General features: G+C 40.7%; 1 protein-coding gene across 1 annotated transcript in view; it reads right to left on the bottom strand.

Moving 5' to 3' along the window:
• The window catches only part of LOC122797634 (otoferlin-like), a 1,687,021-nt gene that overhangs the window by 1,349,754 nt on the left and 319,088 nt on the right, over positions 1–18,179 (bottom strand). The window contains exon 7 of the mRNA XM_044066178.1: positions 6,163–6,349. Coding sequence (XP_043922113.1) covers positions 6,163–6,349 — 187 coding nt within the window. The remainder of the gene's footprint in view (positions 1–6,162; positions 6,350–18,179) is intronic.

The raw sequence follows: 18,179 nt of genomic DNA, 5'->3' as shown, positions 1-18,179 counted from the left end.
TCATGTACACAGACAACCATCTCCTCCTACCACCAAACACTAATACATGCGAGAGATGCAATTATACAGCCAAACTGGAGGCTAAGCTCTCTCAACCCAAGACTGGACCAGACAGTCAAGAGGTGAAGGGAATTACTTGCATCACACCACCAGTCTCACATAGACCTATGAAACCAGCACCGGCAAAAAACACACATAAATACAAGAAAACATACTCGGAGGCTCTAAATAAATATCTGCAAAAGCAACAGAGACCTCCAAAGCAGACATCCAAGCAACCTCCACCCCCCCAACACAAACCATGAAACACATACTTCACAAAACCAGTGTGCCATGCAATCACAGCCCGTAAAGCAAAATAACCCACCAACACACTAGTAATAGGTGACTCTATAGTCAGGCACACTGACGTCCCACTCACTACGCTGAACAAGGAGAAGGTTACTGTTAGCTGCCTGTAGGGTGCCAGGATCCGTCACATAACACAAGCACTCAGGTCACTCCAGAACAAGTACAAATGCAACTCTGTCATTGTCCATGTTGGTGTGAATGACCTGAGCCGTACCTCCCTGGACTACATGAAAAGAGACATGGAGCAGCTCTATGTTCACATAGCCCAGGCGGGTATGGCCCTGACGCTGAGTAGTATCCTGCCCTCACCAAGAATGATACCATGGTATAAAGAAAGAATTATCAATTTCAACAATTGGCTAAGCTTCTGGTGTCATTCAAAGGGGATCCAATGTCTGTCAGCCTGGGATGACATGCTCGACAAGCCACGCTGCTTCGCTAGAGATGGCTTGCACCTGTCACTCTTAGGCTTTCAAATACTGGCCAAGGCTCTTGCCACCTCCATAGTGCCTTTTTTAGGCAAGGCTCAAAGGACAAACCCACCGCCATAAATAGCACAAGTAACAAAAAACTGAGGGTAATGCTACTCAGTGCCAGATGTCTAAACTTCAAAATGCATGCACTCAAGGCACTCCTCAGTATGGAGAAAATCGATATATGTGCGGTAACAGAAACCTGGTTTAAGGCTTCAGGGAGTACTCCAGCACTACCAGGCTACAACTCATACAATACAGTTCGGCCACAAAACCTGGACCAAAATACAAAAGGTGGGGGCATATCCATATTCATCAAGGATACCCACACCTCCAGGTTAGTGGCACAGCACGATGCTTCAGAAATCATCCATGTGCAACTAACAACTGCAAAACTGCAATTCAAATTGCAGCTTGCTACAGATCACCCACCATGTCCCAGGAGCCCCATTCCGCATTTCTGGAAACACTGGAAAACATAAAGGTCCTACCAAACACCATGATATTGGGTAATTTCAATTACCCAAACATTAACTTGGAGAACTACTCAAGTACTAACTCCCTTGCCCAACATTTCCTACAATTTATAAACTCAAATGCCCTGGATCAACTGGTCAACACCCCCACCAGAGGTGACAACATATTGGACCTGGTCATCACCAACATGGGTGACTGGTGTTCCACACCAGAGGCCAACCCCACGCTGGTTAGATCTGACCATAAACTAATCACTCTTGATATTCACATTCTGCCCGCATCCTCCATCAAAGAAACCACCATGAAAAACTTTTAAAAGCAAACCACATTACTTAAGACCAAGGTGAAAAGTTTCAAAGCCCCCATGCCAAAGGATAACCCTGTCCAAGCTGCAAAATCCTTTACTAATGCACTCTACTGGCGCCTACAAGAATGCATGGATCATGCTATCCCAAGCAAAACTAAGACTCATTCCTCCATGAAAAGGAAACCAGTCTGGTGGACCCCTGCCATAAACAAGCTATATAATAGAAGGAGGAAACTAGTACAGAAAAGAGTAAAATCCCAAGAAGGGAAGACATCCTGATCAGTATCAGCAAGAAACTACGATCCCTCATAAAATCATCCAAGGCTAGCTTTGAAAGAAAAAGTGCCAAGGACTCCAAAGATACCCACAAGGCATTCTTTAGCTATGTCAAGAATCTAAGTGGCAATTCTCAGATCTGCTCAGAGTTAGTGCAGAATGGCACAAAATACACTGAACCAACAGATATCACCAACATCATGGCAGAAAAGTTCAGTGAAAACGTCATCCCCCTCTCACCCCCAAAAGGGCCCATAACCATACCAAAAGAATGTAGTGTCCCTGAAGTCACAGACACTCAGGTTAAAACAGCCCTCTCCAAAGCCAAAAACACAGCATCAATGGGACCGGATGGTGTCCCAGGCTGCATCCTACATGAGCTCAAAGATGAATTAACCCCTCACCTAAACACACTGTTCAAACTCAGCCTCTCCACAGACTATGTACCCATAGAGTGGCACACAGCAATGGTTATTCCACTCCACAAAGGTGGAGCCACAAAAAGCCCTGGAAACTATCACCCTATAAGCCAGACTAGCTTGATCTGCAAGGCTATGGAGCACACCATCATGGATCTCATAAACAGAGACATTGGGAACCTCCAAAAACTGGACCCTACCCAGTTCGGCTTTGTTAAGGGCAGATCATGCCTCCTAAACCTGGTGTACTTCTTTGAGACAGTTACCAAGGCTATAGACGAGGGAAAGGTGGTCCACACAGCCTACCTAGACCTTGCAAAGGCCTTCAACACCATTCCCCATTCAGGTATTATAGACAAGCTCACCAGCCTGAACATAAACCCCTACGTCACGAGATGGGTTGCCAACTGGCTCACGGACAGAACCCACATGGTAAGAGTTGTGGGAGCTAGGTCTGACTCTAAACTGGTTACAAGTGGTGTTCCCCTGGGCTCAGTCCTAGGACCCCTTCTGTTTAGCATATACTTCTCAGAGGTACAGGCAAGCACAGAAGGACTATGGCTGACCAAGTTCGCAGACAACTGCAAACTAGGGGCTATAATTGACTCTCTGGTGGACACAAACATCCTCCAAAAGGGTCTCACTGAGACAGATACTTGGTGTCAAAACCATGGCCTCAAGCTAAATGCCAAAAAGTGCATAGTCATCCCCTTTGGAAAAAAACAAAGTACCCACAAACTACCACATAGGTGCTAGCCCCTAAATACGGAAGATGTAATAAGGGATCTGGGGACCCAAGTAGATAGTAACCTCTCCTTTGATAATCACATTGCCAAAGTAGTTAGAAAATCCTTCTATGTGGCCCACCTAATCACAAAAGGGTTTGCATCCAGATCAAAAGAGGTCATTGTGGCCCTCTATGCATCACTCATCAGACCCATCATAGAGTACAATGCCCCATTTGGGATGTACCTTACAAGACACCTGCAACAGCTGGAAAGACCACAGAAGTACCTCACCAAGAGGATCACTGGCCTCAAACAGATGCCCTATGCAGCTCAACTGAAGAAACTCCAGCTGTACTCTATTGCATACTGCCTACTCAGAGGTGATCTCTGCCTGACATACAAAGCCATGTCCAACCCAAAAGTGATGGACATGCTCCACCTAAAGAAAACCTTATTCCCTCGAGCCACACGCTCTAGGGATCTAAACCTCACCACAACAATAAATAGGACATGCTGGATGGATAGATTCTAATCCCAGAGACTTCCCATGCTCTGGAACAATTAGGCAGAGCTCCTCACTAATCCTCTTCAAGAGAAACCTTGACGAGTCGATGGGAAACAGAAAGTTTACCCCGGAGATTACTTCAATGGCTCTGTTGGATAGAAGCACACGGAACTAATCTAAGGGGGCAGCGAAAGCCAATACATTCCGGCTAGGCTTATAAATGCCTTCGGGCAGATAGCCTAGTACCTACCTATGAACCTATTTAGAATGCATGCTGTTCCTATAAGGTCAGTTCACTGAGATTCTTCTATTTTACTGAGATTTTAACTTTTTGGAAAACATCCTTTTTAGGACAGTCCTGAAGCAGAAAAATACTTAATTAAGCAAAAAAAACTGAAAAACTTCCTATTTAGGGTGGAGAACTGCTTGCTGAACCCCAAGTTAGCCACAGTCCCTCTTCAGTGGAGACTGGACCCCTCCTAGATTGCTTTCAATAAACCAGGAAAATGGTCAGCACATGCAAGTGGCAGGTGAACCACTTCTGAAAAATGTTATCTCTCAGAAGTCTGGGATGCTGCTTATCCTCTAATTCCTAGTTCTAATTATGCTTGGACAGACACCAAAGGCTGCAGGTTAGACTCTTTTACTGACCTCCTTATGAGGAGCTATCAACTACTGCCGTTTACCCAGTAGTTCATAGGTTCATAGGTTGGTACTAGGCTATCGGCCCTAGGGCTTATACAAGCCCAGCCATAATAATTCCTTGGCTATTTCTTCCCACAAGATTAAGTAATGGGTGAGAAATGTCAGTGGGTGGCTAGGATGAACCGCTGGCATATAAGGTGGTACATTATCTTTTGCTTCTCTCTCAGGTAATTGCTGCCATTGCAGCAGTGCGGGTGTTGTTTTTTTTTCTTTGTTTGTTTGTTTGCTTGTTTGTGGCTACAAGTACATTTGGAAAACTTGCTTTTAAACATCAAAAATTATGCTCCATGATCCTCTGGAGAGCTGCTTCTTAAATCTGAGACCACATACAATAAATAGTCATAGAATTAAACAAATGTCAGTGCTTTTATCTTTTTATCTTTCTCTTTAGTACCTTCCACCTCTGTAAAATATTAGGCCATTTGCGTATAAATGTAACTACTGTTTGTGTAGAAATGCAAATAGAAATGTAACTACTCTGTGTTTAACTGGAACTTAGTATAATGCAATGTAAGCAAATGGAGCTTTTCTCCCTGGGCTTCCACTAAAAGTAGGTATCACCCAGTTGGACTTTCCCAGTAAACAAAGACAAATAAATAAATAATTATATTAATTATCAGGAATATCTGTTGGGGCACAAATATTCATAATGAGATGTGGGAGCTTCACCACCCACATTACACACACAAAAAAAATGAAACATGATCATGGATTTTCTTCTTAAACGTGTTTCATTTTTTTCTTTACAAACACTGGTATTGGTATACCAGGATTCATTAAGATCATGCCAGTGACAATGTGTAGGATTCAGAAACTCTTGTTTGTGGGTATAATTGTTTGGCAATACCACCGTCTTCAAAAAAATGAAATTCATCACTGTTCTTCAGTGAAGACTGTATATATTCTCATTCCCTCTAGGCTGGCCATTGAAACAGTATACCTAAAGTACAAAACTGCTAGGAAAACACGCAAACAAGAATCACTGTAGCTGGTCTGTGAAGCTACAACGTGCTATATAGGCCAGTAACATTTAGTTTAAATACGTACTGTTTAATAACACATCTTACAATATTATAATCAGCCTAGCAATGCATAATCAATTCTACGATTGTTGTATGTGGTGTATTTACAGGAAAATTAAAGAAATATTTAAATACAATAAACCTCCTGACTGCAGCAATCTCCAAGATAAATGATTGCACTGGCTCTGTTTTTTGAAAGTACACCCCTTTTAAATCTGTAGAGAAAACATTTTGGATAGCTTCATTTAAACACATCTGAGGAATTGTTAGATCATACAACACCAATGGGAGACTGACATGCATCATGGTGTTTTGGATGATGTGTGCAGGACACCTGATGTTTAAACTGGACCTTTATGAACTTGCTGCCGTATGTACTCCACATATTGATTGTCCCTCAGATGTAGAGGAACTGTTAGCAAGCAGATGGATTAGTTAGAGAATATATATAATGGAGTATAAAAAAAGTTGGTTCACATTCATGTAACTTTTCATGTGAAATAAAAACGTACTTTTTGTATGGTTGCGTGTGTGTGTGTGTGTGTGTGTGTGTGTGTGTGTGTGTGTGTGTGTGTGTGTGTGTGCTTGTCTGTGTGTCTGTGTATGTATCTGTGTGGTGTATGTGACTGTGTGCTTGTGTGTGTGTGTGTGTGTGTGTGTGTGTGTGTGTGTGTGTGTGTGTGTGTGTGTGTGTGTGTGTGTGTGTGTGTGTGTATCTGTGTAGTGTGTGACAGTGTGTGTGTGGGGGGGGGTTGTCATAAGCAATGAATCAGTTGTTATTCAACATAATTCTTATTTTCTGTCATTCTTCATAAGCTAGATCTGTTAGTGCATGACTTTAATTTTAATTCTGATAGTTATATATATATAGAAAATCGTCTTTTTCATCATAATCTTACCTTTTTCTCCTGCATGCGAGATCTTGGTAATGTCTATAAAGTGAGTTCCTACTGGTACACCAGTGGTGTTTTCAAAATCTTTAATCTGGATCTTCATTCTTCGGCAGAGAGTTGGAAATAGTTCAGTGAAAACAATCTTCTCATTCCAAATGGGGTCTGTACAGTTTTTAATCACACTGCTTCTCATCTGTTGTAAACAAGAGGCATCAGGGAGTAACATGGGTAGTGTAAAGATGCTTCACCAAGAAATCAACTAGTTACGTTGTCTACAATTTATAAAAGACCTTTGTACTTTTACTGTTAGTTTTACCCATTCATGTAGTGATACTTGGATGCACACTGCCCGGTCCAGCCATTTATTATAGGTGCATGACTAGTTTTCAAGGTCACAAGGTCACATCAGTGTGGGGCAGAGTATCGTTTTTCTACTTAGCCCACAGTCCCTTTTGCCCAGTATTTGAGGGGATTGTGACAGTGATCGTCCACATGCACACACCACTTACATTTCTACTTTTACATTTTTTTTCACAATGCACAGGATATATATGACAGAGAACCCAAAAATTATTTTCCCTTAAAAAGATGTGTTACATCAACCAATGACCCCATTTCCAATCAGCTCTCCCATGTCAGGGTCACCACCAACCACAGGTCACTAGTTATATGACAGGCAACACTACAGCATTTTCATTTTAATATATTTAAACTACATTTAATTCATCATTTCATTTAACATTGTGTCTTTGGAATGTGGAAAGAAACTGTAGACCCTAGGAAACCACATGAGCACACAAGGAGGATTTTCAGACATTTGTTGTGTGCAAAAGAAGCAGGAATAAGCATTTCTTCCTGATGAGCTAACAAAGATGCACCTCCCTGGGTGCCACCATTTTTTTTTTTATAAGGCATCCCAGTCATGAACTGAACTAGAGATACAAATACTATACAGCCACAATGTTTACTGCTACACTGCTATTTTAACATAATTTTCTGCTGACAAAAGTTCTGATCCAGAAAGAAACCACAATGATAAAGTGTTGTCTAAGGTAACAGGATAGCCCAAAGAGCATGACTTATTGTACCTGTTGTAAGTGTTTGACTCATCTAAAATCTCTGACCATATCTGAATTTCTATGTAACTTACACTGTTGTTATGTTCAGTTGTGAATACTGATACAAAATGTGCAAGTAATCTTTAAGTGACACTCTGGAGGTTTTTTCCCAAGCCACCACTGAAAATGGGTTTTTATCCACTCAGACCATACTAGCAAATAAACAAATATGTAAATAAACAGACAGACAAGACTGACCGTCTCTCAGTCAAGGAATTCCATTGTTTGATTCCTATTTAATTCTATGTTATGTAACAAAATGTTAGGCGCCTTCCAGGAGGAAATCTGAGAACTGTAAAAATGAAGTGCCTGGTTTATAGTTTTAGAGGGTGTTGCCCATATATAGACAAACAGATTGAATATTTAATAGAAAACAAGACTGGATTTCAAATGGTCCATTATTGTACCATCACAAGTACATATACAACACTGAGGCTCATATACTGTCAGTGTCATGGTTACATATTCACATTTATTTTATAGTCCCATTCATGGGCATTTGTTATTGAGATTGAAATGCACTGTAAATGGCCAGAGGCTATTCACATGCAGCCAACAACTTCCAAAAAGGCCATTAAAATATTACAGACAATGTTTGCAATTGATAGTATAGGAAGGGTAGGACAAAAGGGGCAGCCCCCCCAGGTGCCAGACTGGAGAGAAACATTGCAAAAACCCCACCCAAATAACCTTCTTAAACATAAAATCAGTAGGACTGGAGGGAGCCTGGGAACAACTCCTGAATGGCAGTAGGTCCAGATTCACTAGGCCATGGCCTATACCATGGCTAGCAAAGGTGCTTCCAAATCACAGACCCAGTACAATTATGTCCTGGGGATGCAGCATGATGACAGTCATGGTTCAATCATGAGCTTTGCTCAACAATAAGGCATAAATGATGGTTTGAGAGTTGGGGTGAATGGCAGTCCTGGTCAAAGAGTAGCTTATTCTAAATGCTCATTGTTTAGTATACCACATAGAAATCTTACAATGCATTTTATCTGCTAATTGAAACTTCTGCTGCATCAAAATACCTCACTGTGCTCTTTCAAAAGTAAGCAGCTTGTGCAATGCAGTCTGATATGTAACTTGTAGCACCTTTACATCCTCTTAATGTGAAAAAGCTGTATGCTTTTTTGTAGGCAAGGTTGTTAAGATCAGACATCCTTTCAAAGTACACTGGTGACATGTTACAAAGAGTGCACTTTAGAGCTAGCTGAGTGTTGCTGGGCTGTGTTTAGATATGTTGGCTACTATTCCTCTATTTCTGTTCTTTTTATTAGCTATACACTTCCCCTGTTCCACCGTCTCCGTTCTCTGCATTACATACTGTTTATATATTTATTCTGTCTGCTATGCCTATGTAAAATTTTTCAACTGCCTCTTCCTATCAGGATTAGTCAGCCTAATACATAAGAGTCATGCTAATATCATACTTCAGTTTATATATATTTAGACAAAGGGCTGCATTCAATAAAAAGCCTGCATTTATCTTTTAATGATGAAACCTAATAAACAATTTTACATGAGTAATACATATTGAGTCTTGCCTGTGTCATTTGCATGTTGCTCACCTCTGCACAAACACGGTGTAATGCCACAGACAATAAGCAGACATTGTCAAATTCAGAAAAGGTACACTGTTATATCTTTTGCTTTCTATCACGCAAACATGCTAGGATAGTTGCATGGGGGTCAGCACACTTCCACAACACCTGCAGTTCCATAACACCTGCAGACAATAGTCAGACATTAACAATTTCAAAAAGACACATTGTTACATCTTGTGCTTTCCATCGCGCAAACACGCAAAGCGGCATTGAGTGGTGATCAACATGCTTTCAGATCACCTGCAGACTTGTCACTTTATAAAAAGATAAATTGTAGCACATGTGGTCTTTCATTGTTTAAACACGCTAACTCACATTGCGTGACAGTCAGCACTCATTTACAGTACTGACTGTAATGATTACACCTGCGGCCTTGCTCTACCTGTGGCAACAGATGTAAGTCAATGGCCAAGATACAAGTGAGTCAGAGTTTTAATCCGGTAAAGTTTTTTTTAATGCTGATCCACTGTAATTAAGATAAAAATGAACAATATAAAAATAATTATACATTAAAATAACTATGTATAGCAGGTAGATCGAGCGTACACATGCTAGCATATTTATCATATGTTTAACTGTGGGTATCAGTACATTTATGGTTCTACAGTTATAAAATGCATTTTCTGAACTTTCGGGTCACACACATACATGGTGAACCACTCAGCTCTAATGTTTATATATAACTAATGAGTATGTCTGACAAACAGGTTCACAGTGGCAATGAGCACTCAGGACAGTAATGACTGTAAAAAATACACCTATTGCCCAGCCTTCCCTGTAGTACCTGGTGTAAGTTCATAGCCATAATACAAGTGAGCCAAGGTTCTAATCTAACATACTCCAAATGTTATTAATGCTGTTCCACTCAATTTTTAAAAATAAAGACCAATATAAAGATAATTATACATAATAACGATGTCATAATAATTATATTTGTGACTGAGGGTATAATGACAATTATGTTTCTGTACTTAAAAGTGTCTTTTCTGCACTGGGAAGGGCTTCACACTTCAATGATAATAATATACACATGAATGTATAAACCAGGACCTTCTCAAGGTCACACACATAAATAGTTAACCACTGACTCTTTAGTGTGTTTATATAATTAATGAGCATAACTGCCAAATACTTCTTCTGTGCCAAGTAGGTAAAAACACCTATGTGGAAGAAGATATATAGTCTCTTTTACAAAGCTTTGAATCCCACATTGTAAAAATTACTTGTATCAGTGTGTAAAGCCACACATACAAAAAAATGGGTCAGGTCATAACATTTATAGTACCAAATACATGTCTGAAAAACTGAGCCTCGTTACAGGTACAGCAGCATCCAACCAATAAACTAATACCAACTGCCACATTACTCTTCCTAATTCATAAATTGCCTTCCTCTCTGTTTAGTATTGTTGTTCTCCACTTAACGTCATGCAGTCAGGGTTGGCATCGTTGTGCAGGTTTGTGCACTGACCATTAAATGCAATGTCATGAATGACCTGAAAACACTTTAACATTTGCTGCATGACCTGTGTGGACATGGCAGGAGCTAGAAAGGAAGGTGCCCAATTTAGGGCTCAAAGATGTGGTGTAGAGGAGTACATAATTTTCACTGGACTCCTTGTAAAGCACTCCAGCCACAGGTTATTGCAGGTGGACTATACTGGGTCTCAGTATAAATCAGAGGCTTGAAATAGTCTTACCCAGGCTGTCCCCAGTGTGACTGCATACTACAAACTGGAGAGCAATGCAGGCACCACTGCAGCAACCTGAAAAGTTGCAAGTAGGCACAACTCAACCAGTGGCTGGATGAATTTAGGACTGCTGACATGCTATAGTTGTGTAAGTATACAGATAAAGATACTTTAAATAATAGTCAAAGCTGAATATATGCAAGAATGCTACACATAATGCTCTTCTCTTTATCTCTCATCTTTATTTTACAGCTACCCAGGAGATTGCAGTGAGCAGGGAAGCCCATGCTGAATGTTTAGAAAAATTAAGAAAGCAAGGGGTATGTATGCAGCACAAAATAATTCTTACTTTATTAAAAGTATTGCTTTTCTATACATTAATTGCAAATTAAGCATGCATATCTTAACTGTAAAAATCAAGCATGCATACTTCATTTTATAGCTCAAGGAAATTGTAGGAGTCAATTGAAATAGTGCAGTCAGATGTTGTAGGTTCAAATCCCACAGGTAACAAATGCATTGTAAAATAATTAAAAAATTATTAACTTTTAATTTCAACAAAATTGGCGTAAATGCAATGTTGTTAATGTAGTCTGTATTATTTATAAAAGCATATGTGCAATATATTGCAAGGATTACTTGGAATGATTATCAAGCTGTAGTTTTTAAAAAGTTTAATTAATGTAAATGTAAAATTGTATTTATATTGCAATCATTTATTGTATGTGACATGATGGTTCTAATTATATTTAACTTTTTTTGTCTCTTACCACCCCATTTCTTTTTTTATTTTATATGTGTGGTCACAACATTCTGATGTCATCAATTTCTGACAACTGACAAAATGATTTCCAACTCAGAGAGGTAGGCCAGCCAGTGTGGCTCAGCCTGCCACCCCTTCAACTTCTGCAGCACTGATGCCCAGCACATCTGGGTCACAACCTGGCAGTACTGCCTATGCAGCCCCTGCACTACATGGGCCCTCAACATCATGTACCATTACCTGGGCAGCTGATACAGTGGTACTCTCTGGGAGTATTGGTGGGGATGGGACAAATGTTTTCCAGGAGGGGCTGGCACAGATAAACAACTGGTGTCAGAGCCATGGTCTAAAACTAAATGCCAAGAAACGCATTATAGTATCCTTTGGGAACTTATCCATCCCTGGTAACTATCATATTGACAACACACCCCTTAGAGCTGGCCCAGTAGTCAGGGACTTAAGGACACACATAGACAGTAATCTAGCCTTTCACCATCATGTGTCTACAGTAGTTCATAGGTTCATGGGTGTGTACTAGGCTAATGGCCCTGGAGCCTTTACAAGCCTACCCCATAGGATTACCCTGGCATTGTGCCACTCAACCTTAGTTCTCAGTGCCTCTGTCAAGTAGATCCACTGGAGTGATCCCCAGAGTGAATTTTCTATTTGCCACCCACTCATCAAGATGTGTCTTGAAGAGGGCCAGTGAGGTGTTCTGTTTGACATGTGTGGGAAGTGTATTCCATAGCATGGGCAGTCTCTGGGTTATGAACCTGTCCCTCCCGCACGTTCTATTGATTGTGGTAATAAGGTTGATTTCTCTGGAGCATGTGGTGCGGAGGGATTGTGATTTCTTTAGATATAGCATTTCTAACAGAGCTGGGTCAGACATGGCTTTGTAAGTCAAGCAGAGATCGCCTCTAAGTAGGAGATATGATACAGAGAATAGTTGGAGTTTTCTGTGTCTGTCCATATAGGACAAGTGTTTAAGGTCTAGGATCCTCTTTCTGAGGTACTTTTGTGGCCTCTCCAGTTTTTGCAGGTGTCTAGTGAGGTACATGCCAAATGGGGCATTGTATTCGATGATTGACCTAATGAGGGAAGAGTAGAGGGAGACAATGACCTCCTTCTTCCTGGATGCAAAACCCTTAGTAATGAGATGTGCCACATAGAAGGTCTTTCTGACCACAGTGGCAATGTAGTGGTCAAAATAGAGGTTGCTGTCAACCTGTGTTCCCAGATCTCTTATAATGCCTTCTGTGTTCAGTGGACAACCACCGATGTGGTAATTCATGGGAGCTGGATTTTTCCCAAAGGGGATGATGACACATTTTTTGGCATTGAGACACCAATGACACCAGTCATTGGTGTCAGTGAGGCTTTTCTGTAGGCTGTCAACATCACTTGGGGAGTTTATAATGGTTCCCAACTTGCAATTGTCTGCAAACTTCATCAGCCCGTGTCCCCTCATGTTGGCCTGGAATTCTGAGAAGTAGATACCAAACAGGAGAGGACCCAGCACTGATCCCTGTGGGACTCCACTCATGACTGGTCAGCAGTCTGACCTGGAGTCAGCTACTTTCACACTGTGGGTTTTATCTGTGAGCTAGTTTGCAACCCACCTAGTGATATAGGAGTTGATGCCTAGCTTAGTGAGTTTTTCTATGATTCCTAAGTGGGGAATGGTATCAAAGACCTTGGCCAGATCAAGGTAAGCTGTATGAACCACCTTGCCTTCATCCACAGCTCTGGTGACTGACTCAAAGAAGTCGACCAAGTTGAGCAGGCATGATCTACCCTTCACAAAGCCAAACTGTGTGGGATCCAGAGTTTGGACATTCCCTATATCCTTGTTTATTAGGTCCATGATGATGCATTCCATAGCTTTGCATATCAGACTTGTCAGGCTAATGGGGTGATAGTTCCCAGGGTCTGTAGTCACTCCTCCTTTGTGGAGATGATGTGAGGAAATATTTTATTTTGCACAACTTATAAACAAAGGTATGGCATCTAAATCCAAGGAAGTCATTTTTCCACTGTATTCAGCATTAATCAGACCTGTCATTGAGTACAATGCCCCCTTTGATATGTACCTAACAGGGCATATCTAACAAATGGAAAGTCCACAGAGGTTCCCCACTAAAAGAATACAGAGTGTAAGAAAAATGTCCTATGCAGATTGCCTCAAGGCCCTATCTCTGTATTCTGTCTCCTACAGCCTTTTGAGGGGAGTCTATGCTTGGCATACAGGGCATTGTCATACCCCACTCTGATAAAACTCATGCATATCCACAAAACAAGCAGCACCAGAATTACCCATTCTAAAGACTTAAACCTTGCCTGTGCTATAAATAGGGCCTGCTGGAGAGACAGGTATGTATCACAAAGACTACCCCTTCTATGGAACAGGCTCCCCATCCATGTGAAAGAAAGTTCCTCCCTAACCCAATTCAAGTGCAACTCGGACAATTGGATGGGGAACCAGAAATTCATCCATGGTTTGGCACCTATGTCTCTAATGGACACAGGCAACTTATAAATGGCTCATCTCCCAGCCCCCTTATCAAAGAAATCAGAACTTGCCAGAGATTTGGGATGCATGGCTAGGCTTAAAAAGGCCCTTGTGGTTATTAGCCTAATAAACACCTGTGAATCTATGACCCTATGAACCCATGGTGATTTTGTCACCTGCCAAGAGCTGCCAGGCATGGTGAATGAAGTTGTAGAGGGTACCACTGGTGTATGTCTCAGTCATATAGTGAAGATGCTCACTAGAATGCTGCAAAAGCAAAAAAGTCAAGCACTCCAATAGAAAGCTAAGGAAGGGGATTGTGATAACAATTTTAAGGGTGAGTATTAGATTCTAACTGCCCCCATACCTGACAAGCATGGGCCCCTGATATCCCCTCCCTGTCCCCAATCATAGTGTATCCCAACCTTTTGTGTCCCTTAAATCCTTGTCTCTGTCTTCTTTATCATGTTTGTCTGGACCCGTTTCCTCAACTACCCAACTGACATACTGATATCCCTTACTCAACATTCCTCTCTTACAGATATAAAATAAAAAAATAGACAACTATCCCACAAAAAATATTGTCCAATACATAGCTCTCCACTTTGCACGTGTCCTCTCAACACACTTGATTTGGACCAGTTGGCTATACAAGATTGCGTCGTTGTCTCCCATCTTTATTGAGGTGAGAGTCCAAATTCATCCAAAATTCTGTACATGTTCATTTCACACTGTTGAAGAAGTGGATAGCTATGACTCTTTCCTAATTCCCTCCCATACATTCCAATAGTGCTTTCCCTTTGTTCTTCCCCCTGCCTGCCCCCCATTTCACCACTTTCCTATCTACCCCATTTTCACACCGTTAATAGGGTCAAAAAATAGAATCACAACACAGACATGATAGAAATGCCCCCTAATGAAACTCTGCATTTGCGTGGAGTTTGGCATCGCACACCAATGCCAAGTGATGATGAATGGCTCTTCATATCCTATGGCATAATGCATTTACTTCTGAGCATGCTGCTTAAACTCACTGCATTAAAGAAACACACAGTTACAGCAGAGTAAAGGCACTCAAATTACATATGTACTTTAACATTTATTTAGACTGATGAATGTATAACCATGCAAAACTATATGTGTACTGTTGACATACATCAAGTTTGTTTGTATACAGAACTTCACTGCAGTCATTGCCTCTTACATTTGCAGAAATTATCACATTTAAATATATAATGCCATCCTGAAAACATGTGTAAAAAATTAGATTGAGCTGGATTCAAACCGTCTCATTTGTGCTCAAAATATGAAGCCACTGCTGTTACAACTGCTGCCACAGAGCTAGGCAGTAGTGGCTTGCATTGCACTCAGTGCTGACTGCTATGCCTCTCCACTTAGCATGTTTGTGTAGAGGAAGGCAAACCAATAGAACTATTATTATTTTCCCTATTAAGCACAGACCCAAGTTTGCTTGTCAATTAACTTCACACAAAAGGGGAAGGCAATAGTAATAGACCTTAAGGTCATAAAAGTTATGACACAACATTTCTAATATAAACTACATTATGAACACCATAATATCTGTCAGCTCTTTCTACCATACCCTATATGCATAAGTACTTCTCAAGTTCAAGCTGAATTCATTAAATGTGAATCTCACGTGTGCAAACACTTTGCCATCGATTACGCAAACTAGTTGCTCAGCAGTGCGCTATGTAAAGAGCCAATTGGCATGTATTACTATGTATCCTGCCCAATTAGTTTTCATCCCATTATAATCCATGTAAAAACACAAAGGGAAGGTACTTGTTACTGACTGAACACATATTTACTCAGACGCGTGTGTCTTGCAACCATACACTTAAAAATGGATTTGTCAGTAGTAGTTCTTAAATGTCAAATACACTACAAAAATAAATAGCAGAACTGCGTTGTCACATCATTTAAGCTTTATACTTACAATGGATATTCAGATTGTCTTATGCATGTACTAATGTGGACATCAATTTATCACAAATATGAACACACGTACATACACAGTTGCATCCCTGCTGATCAAAAAACATGTGTGTCTTTGTGTGACTGTAAGTGTGTAATGTACAAAAAAAATTGAGAAACAAGTGTATATGTTTCAGTACTGCATCATGCATTCCTAAAAGCTTTTTGCATCTAGTTTGAGACACTGTCTTTTAAAGTACACATGCACATTGGAACCACAACAGAAAGTACAAACCTCACACTTTGCACACCACTCTCATAACAGGATATGTTACCAACATCATATAATGATAATGGCAACATCTATAAAGACCAGTATATCAAGGCAAAAGCATACTTCAGGGATAGTGCAATTATTAACTCTTGTGTTCTGAAGATAGTTACAAAATACTTACATTTGAACTTACTTCAGCAGCTACATTATGTATGTGTCTCTATGTATGTGTAAGTGTGTGTACATAGTCAGAAGGACATGAGTCTGTATCCTATTGTCATCAATCCAATACCATGCAGAACAAATATTTTGACAGTCATACAGCCATTTCATACTGACCTCCCAACATCTTCTCCCAAACATACAATGATGATGTAATCTGCTATAAAACTGTCCAGCAGCAGTGTAAAAGTCAGACTAGTGATGTGGTGCTTGTGTTAAGTAGTGAGTTCTCTAGTCTCTGTAACTAGTTAGATAGGGGTTCTAATCTCACTGCAGTCAATGTGTGTGTGTGTGTGTGTGTGTGTGTGTGTGTGTGTGTGTGTGTGTGTGTGTGTGTGTGTGTGTGTGTGTGTGTGTGTGTGTGTGGTCAAAAGAACATTAGTCTGTATCCTATTATCAGCAGTCCAGTCTCATGCAGAATAAATATCTTGACAGTTGTACATGGCTACACAGCCATTTCATACAGGTCTTACAACATCTACTCCCCAACATACAATGTTGATGTCATCCACTATAAAATTGTCCAGCAGGAATGTAGAAGTCAGACTTGTGATGTGGTGCTTGCATTAAGTACTGAATTATCTAGCTGCTATGATTAGGTAGGCAGATGTTCTAATCTCACTGCAGCCAACTTGTGTGTGCATGGTCAGAAGAGCATCAGTCTGTATCCCAGTGTCAGCAATCCGGTCCCATGCAGAACAAATACTTTGACAGCTGTACATGCCTACACAGCCATTTCATACAGGCCTTCCAATATCTACTCCCAACAAACAGTGTTGATGTCATCCACTATATAATTGTCCAGCAGGAATGTAAAAGTCAGACGTATGATGTGGCACTTGTGTTAAGTACTAAGTTCTCTAGCTTCTATGACTAGGTAGGCAGAAGTTCTAATCTCACTGCAGTCAACTTGTGTGTGCATGGTGAGAAGAGTATCAGTCTGTATCCTACTGTCAGCAATCCACTTCCATGCAGAACAAATATTTAGACAGTTGTGTATGCTTACACAACCAATTCATACAGGCTTCCAAACATCTTCTCCCAAACATACAATGATGATGTCATCTGCTGTAAATTGTTGCCTGACATTATGAAAGACATAGTTGTGCTGTGGTGTGTTCATTTGTACTGTTTTCTGTGGATGGTTAGATAGGGATTCTATTCTCATTGAAGTCAACTGGTGTGTGTGTGTGTGTGTGTGTGTGTGTGTGTGTGTGTGTGTGTGTGTGTGTGTGTGTGTGTGTGTGTGTGTGTGTGTGTGTGTGTGTGTGTGTGTGTGTGTGTGTGTGTGTGTGTGTGTGTGTGTGTGTGTGTGTGTGTGTGTGTTCAGTTAGTTTACATTCTAGAGACCATTTTGGAACAGCATGTGAAATACTCCTGCCACCATCTTCTCACCGGACACCGCTGATGTCATCAGATATAAAACGTCTCACACTATAAAAGCCAGACTTGTGCTGTGGTGCTTGCATTAAGTACTGTATTCTGTAGATTACTAGGGAGGGGTTCTAGTTTCACTGCGGTCAACTGGTGTGTGTTTGAGTTCATATAGTTCATATTCTAGCAAACTTTTTAGAACAGCATGTGAAACACTCCTACTACCATCTTCCTCTCACCAGATACTGCTGATATCATCAGCTATAAAATGTTTTCTGACACTATGAAAACCAGCCTTTTGCCATGGCACTTGCTTTAAGTACTATGTTCTGTAAAAAATTAGGTAGGGGTTCTAGTCTCACTGCAGTCAACTGGTGTGTGTGTGTGTGTGTGTGTGTGTGTGTGTGTGTGTGTGTGTGTGTGTGTGTGTGTGTGTGTGTGTGTGTGTGTGTGTGTGTGTGTGCATTCAGCAATCAATATGGTAACAATTTTAGAATGGCTTATGAGTCTACTGTACAAAGT

Source organism: Protopterus annectens, chromosome 3.part1 (assembly GCF_019279795.1).
Source record: "Protopterus annectens isolate FY-2018-M chromosome 3.part1, PAN1.0, whole genome shotgun sequence".
NCBI lineage: Eukaryota > Metazoa > Chordata > Ceratodontiformes > Protopteridae > Protopterus > Protopterus annectens.
This window is presented reverse-complemented; position numbering and strand designations above follow the sequence as displayed.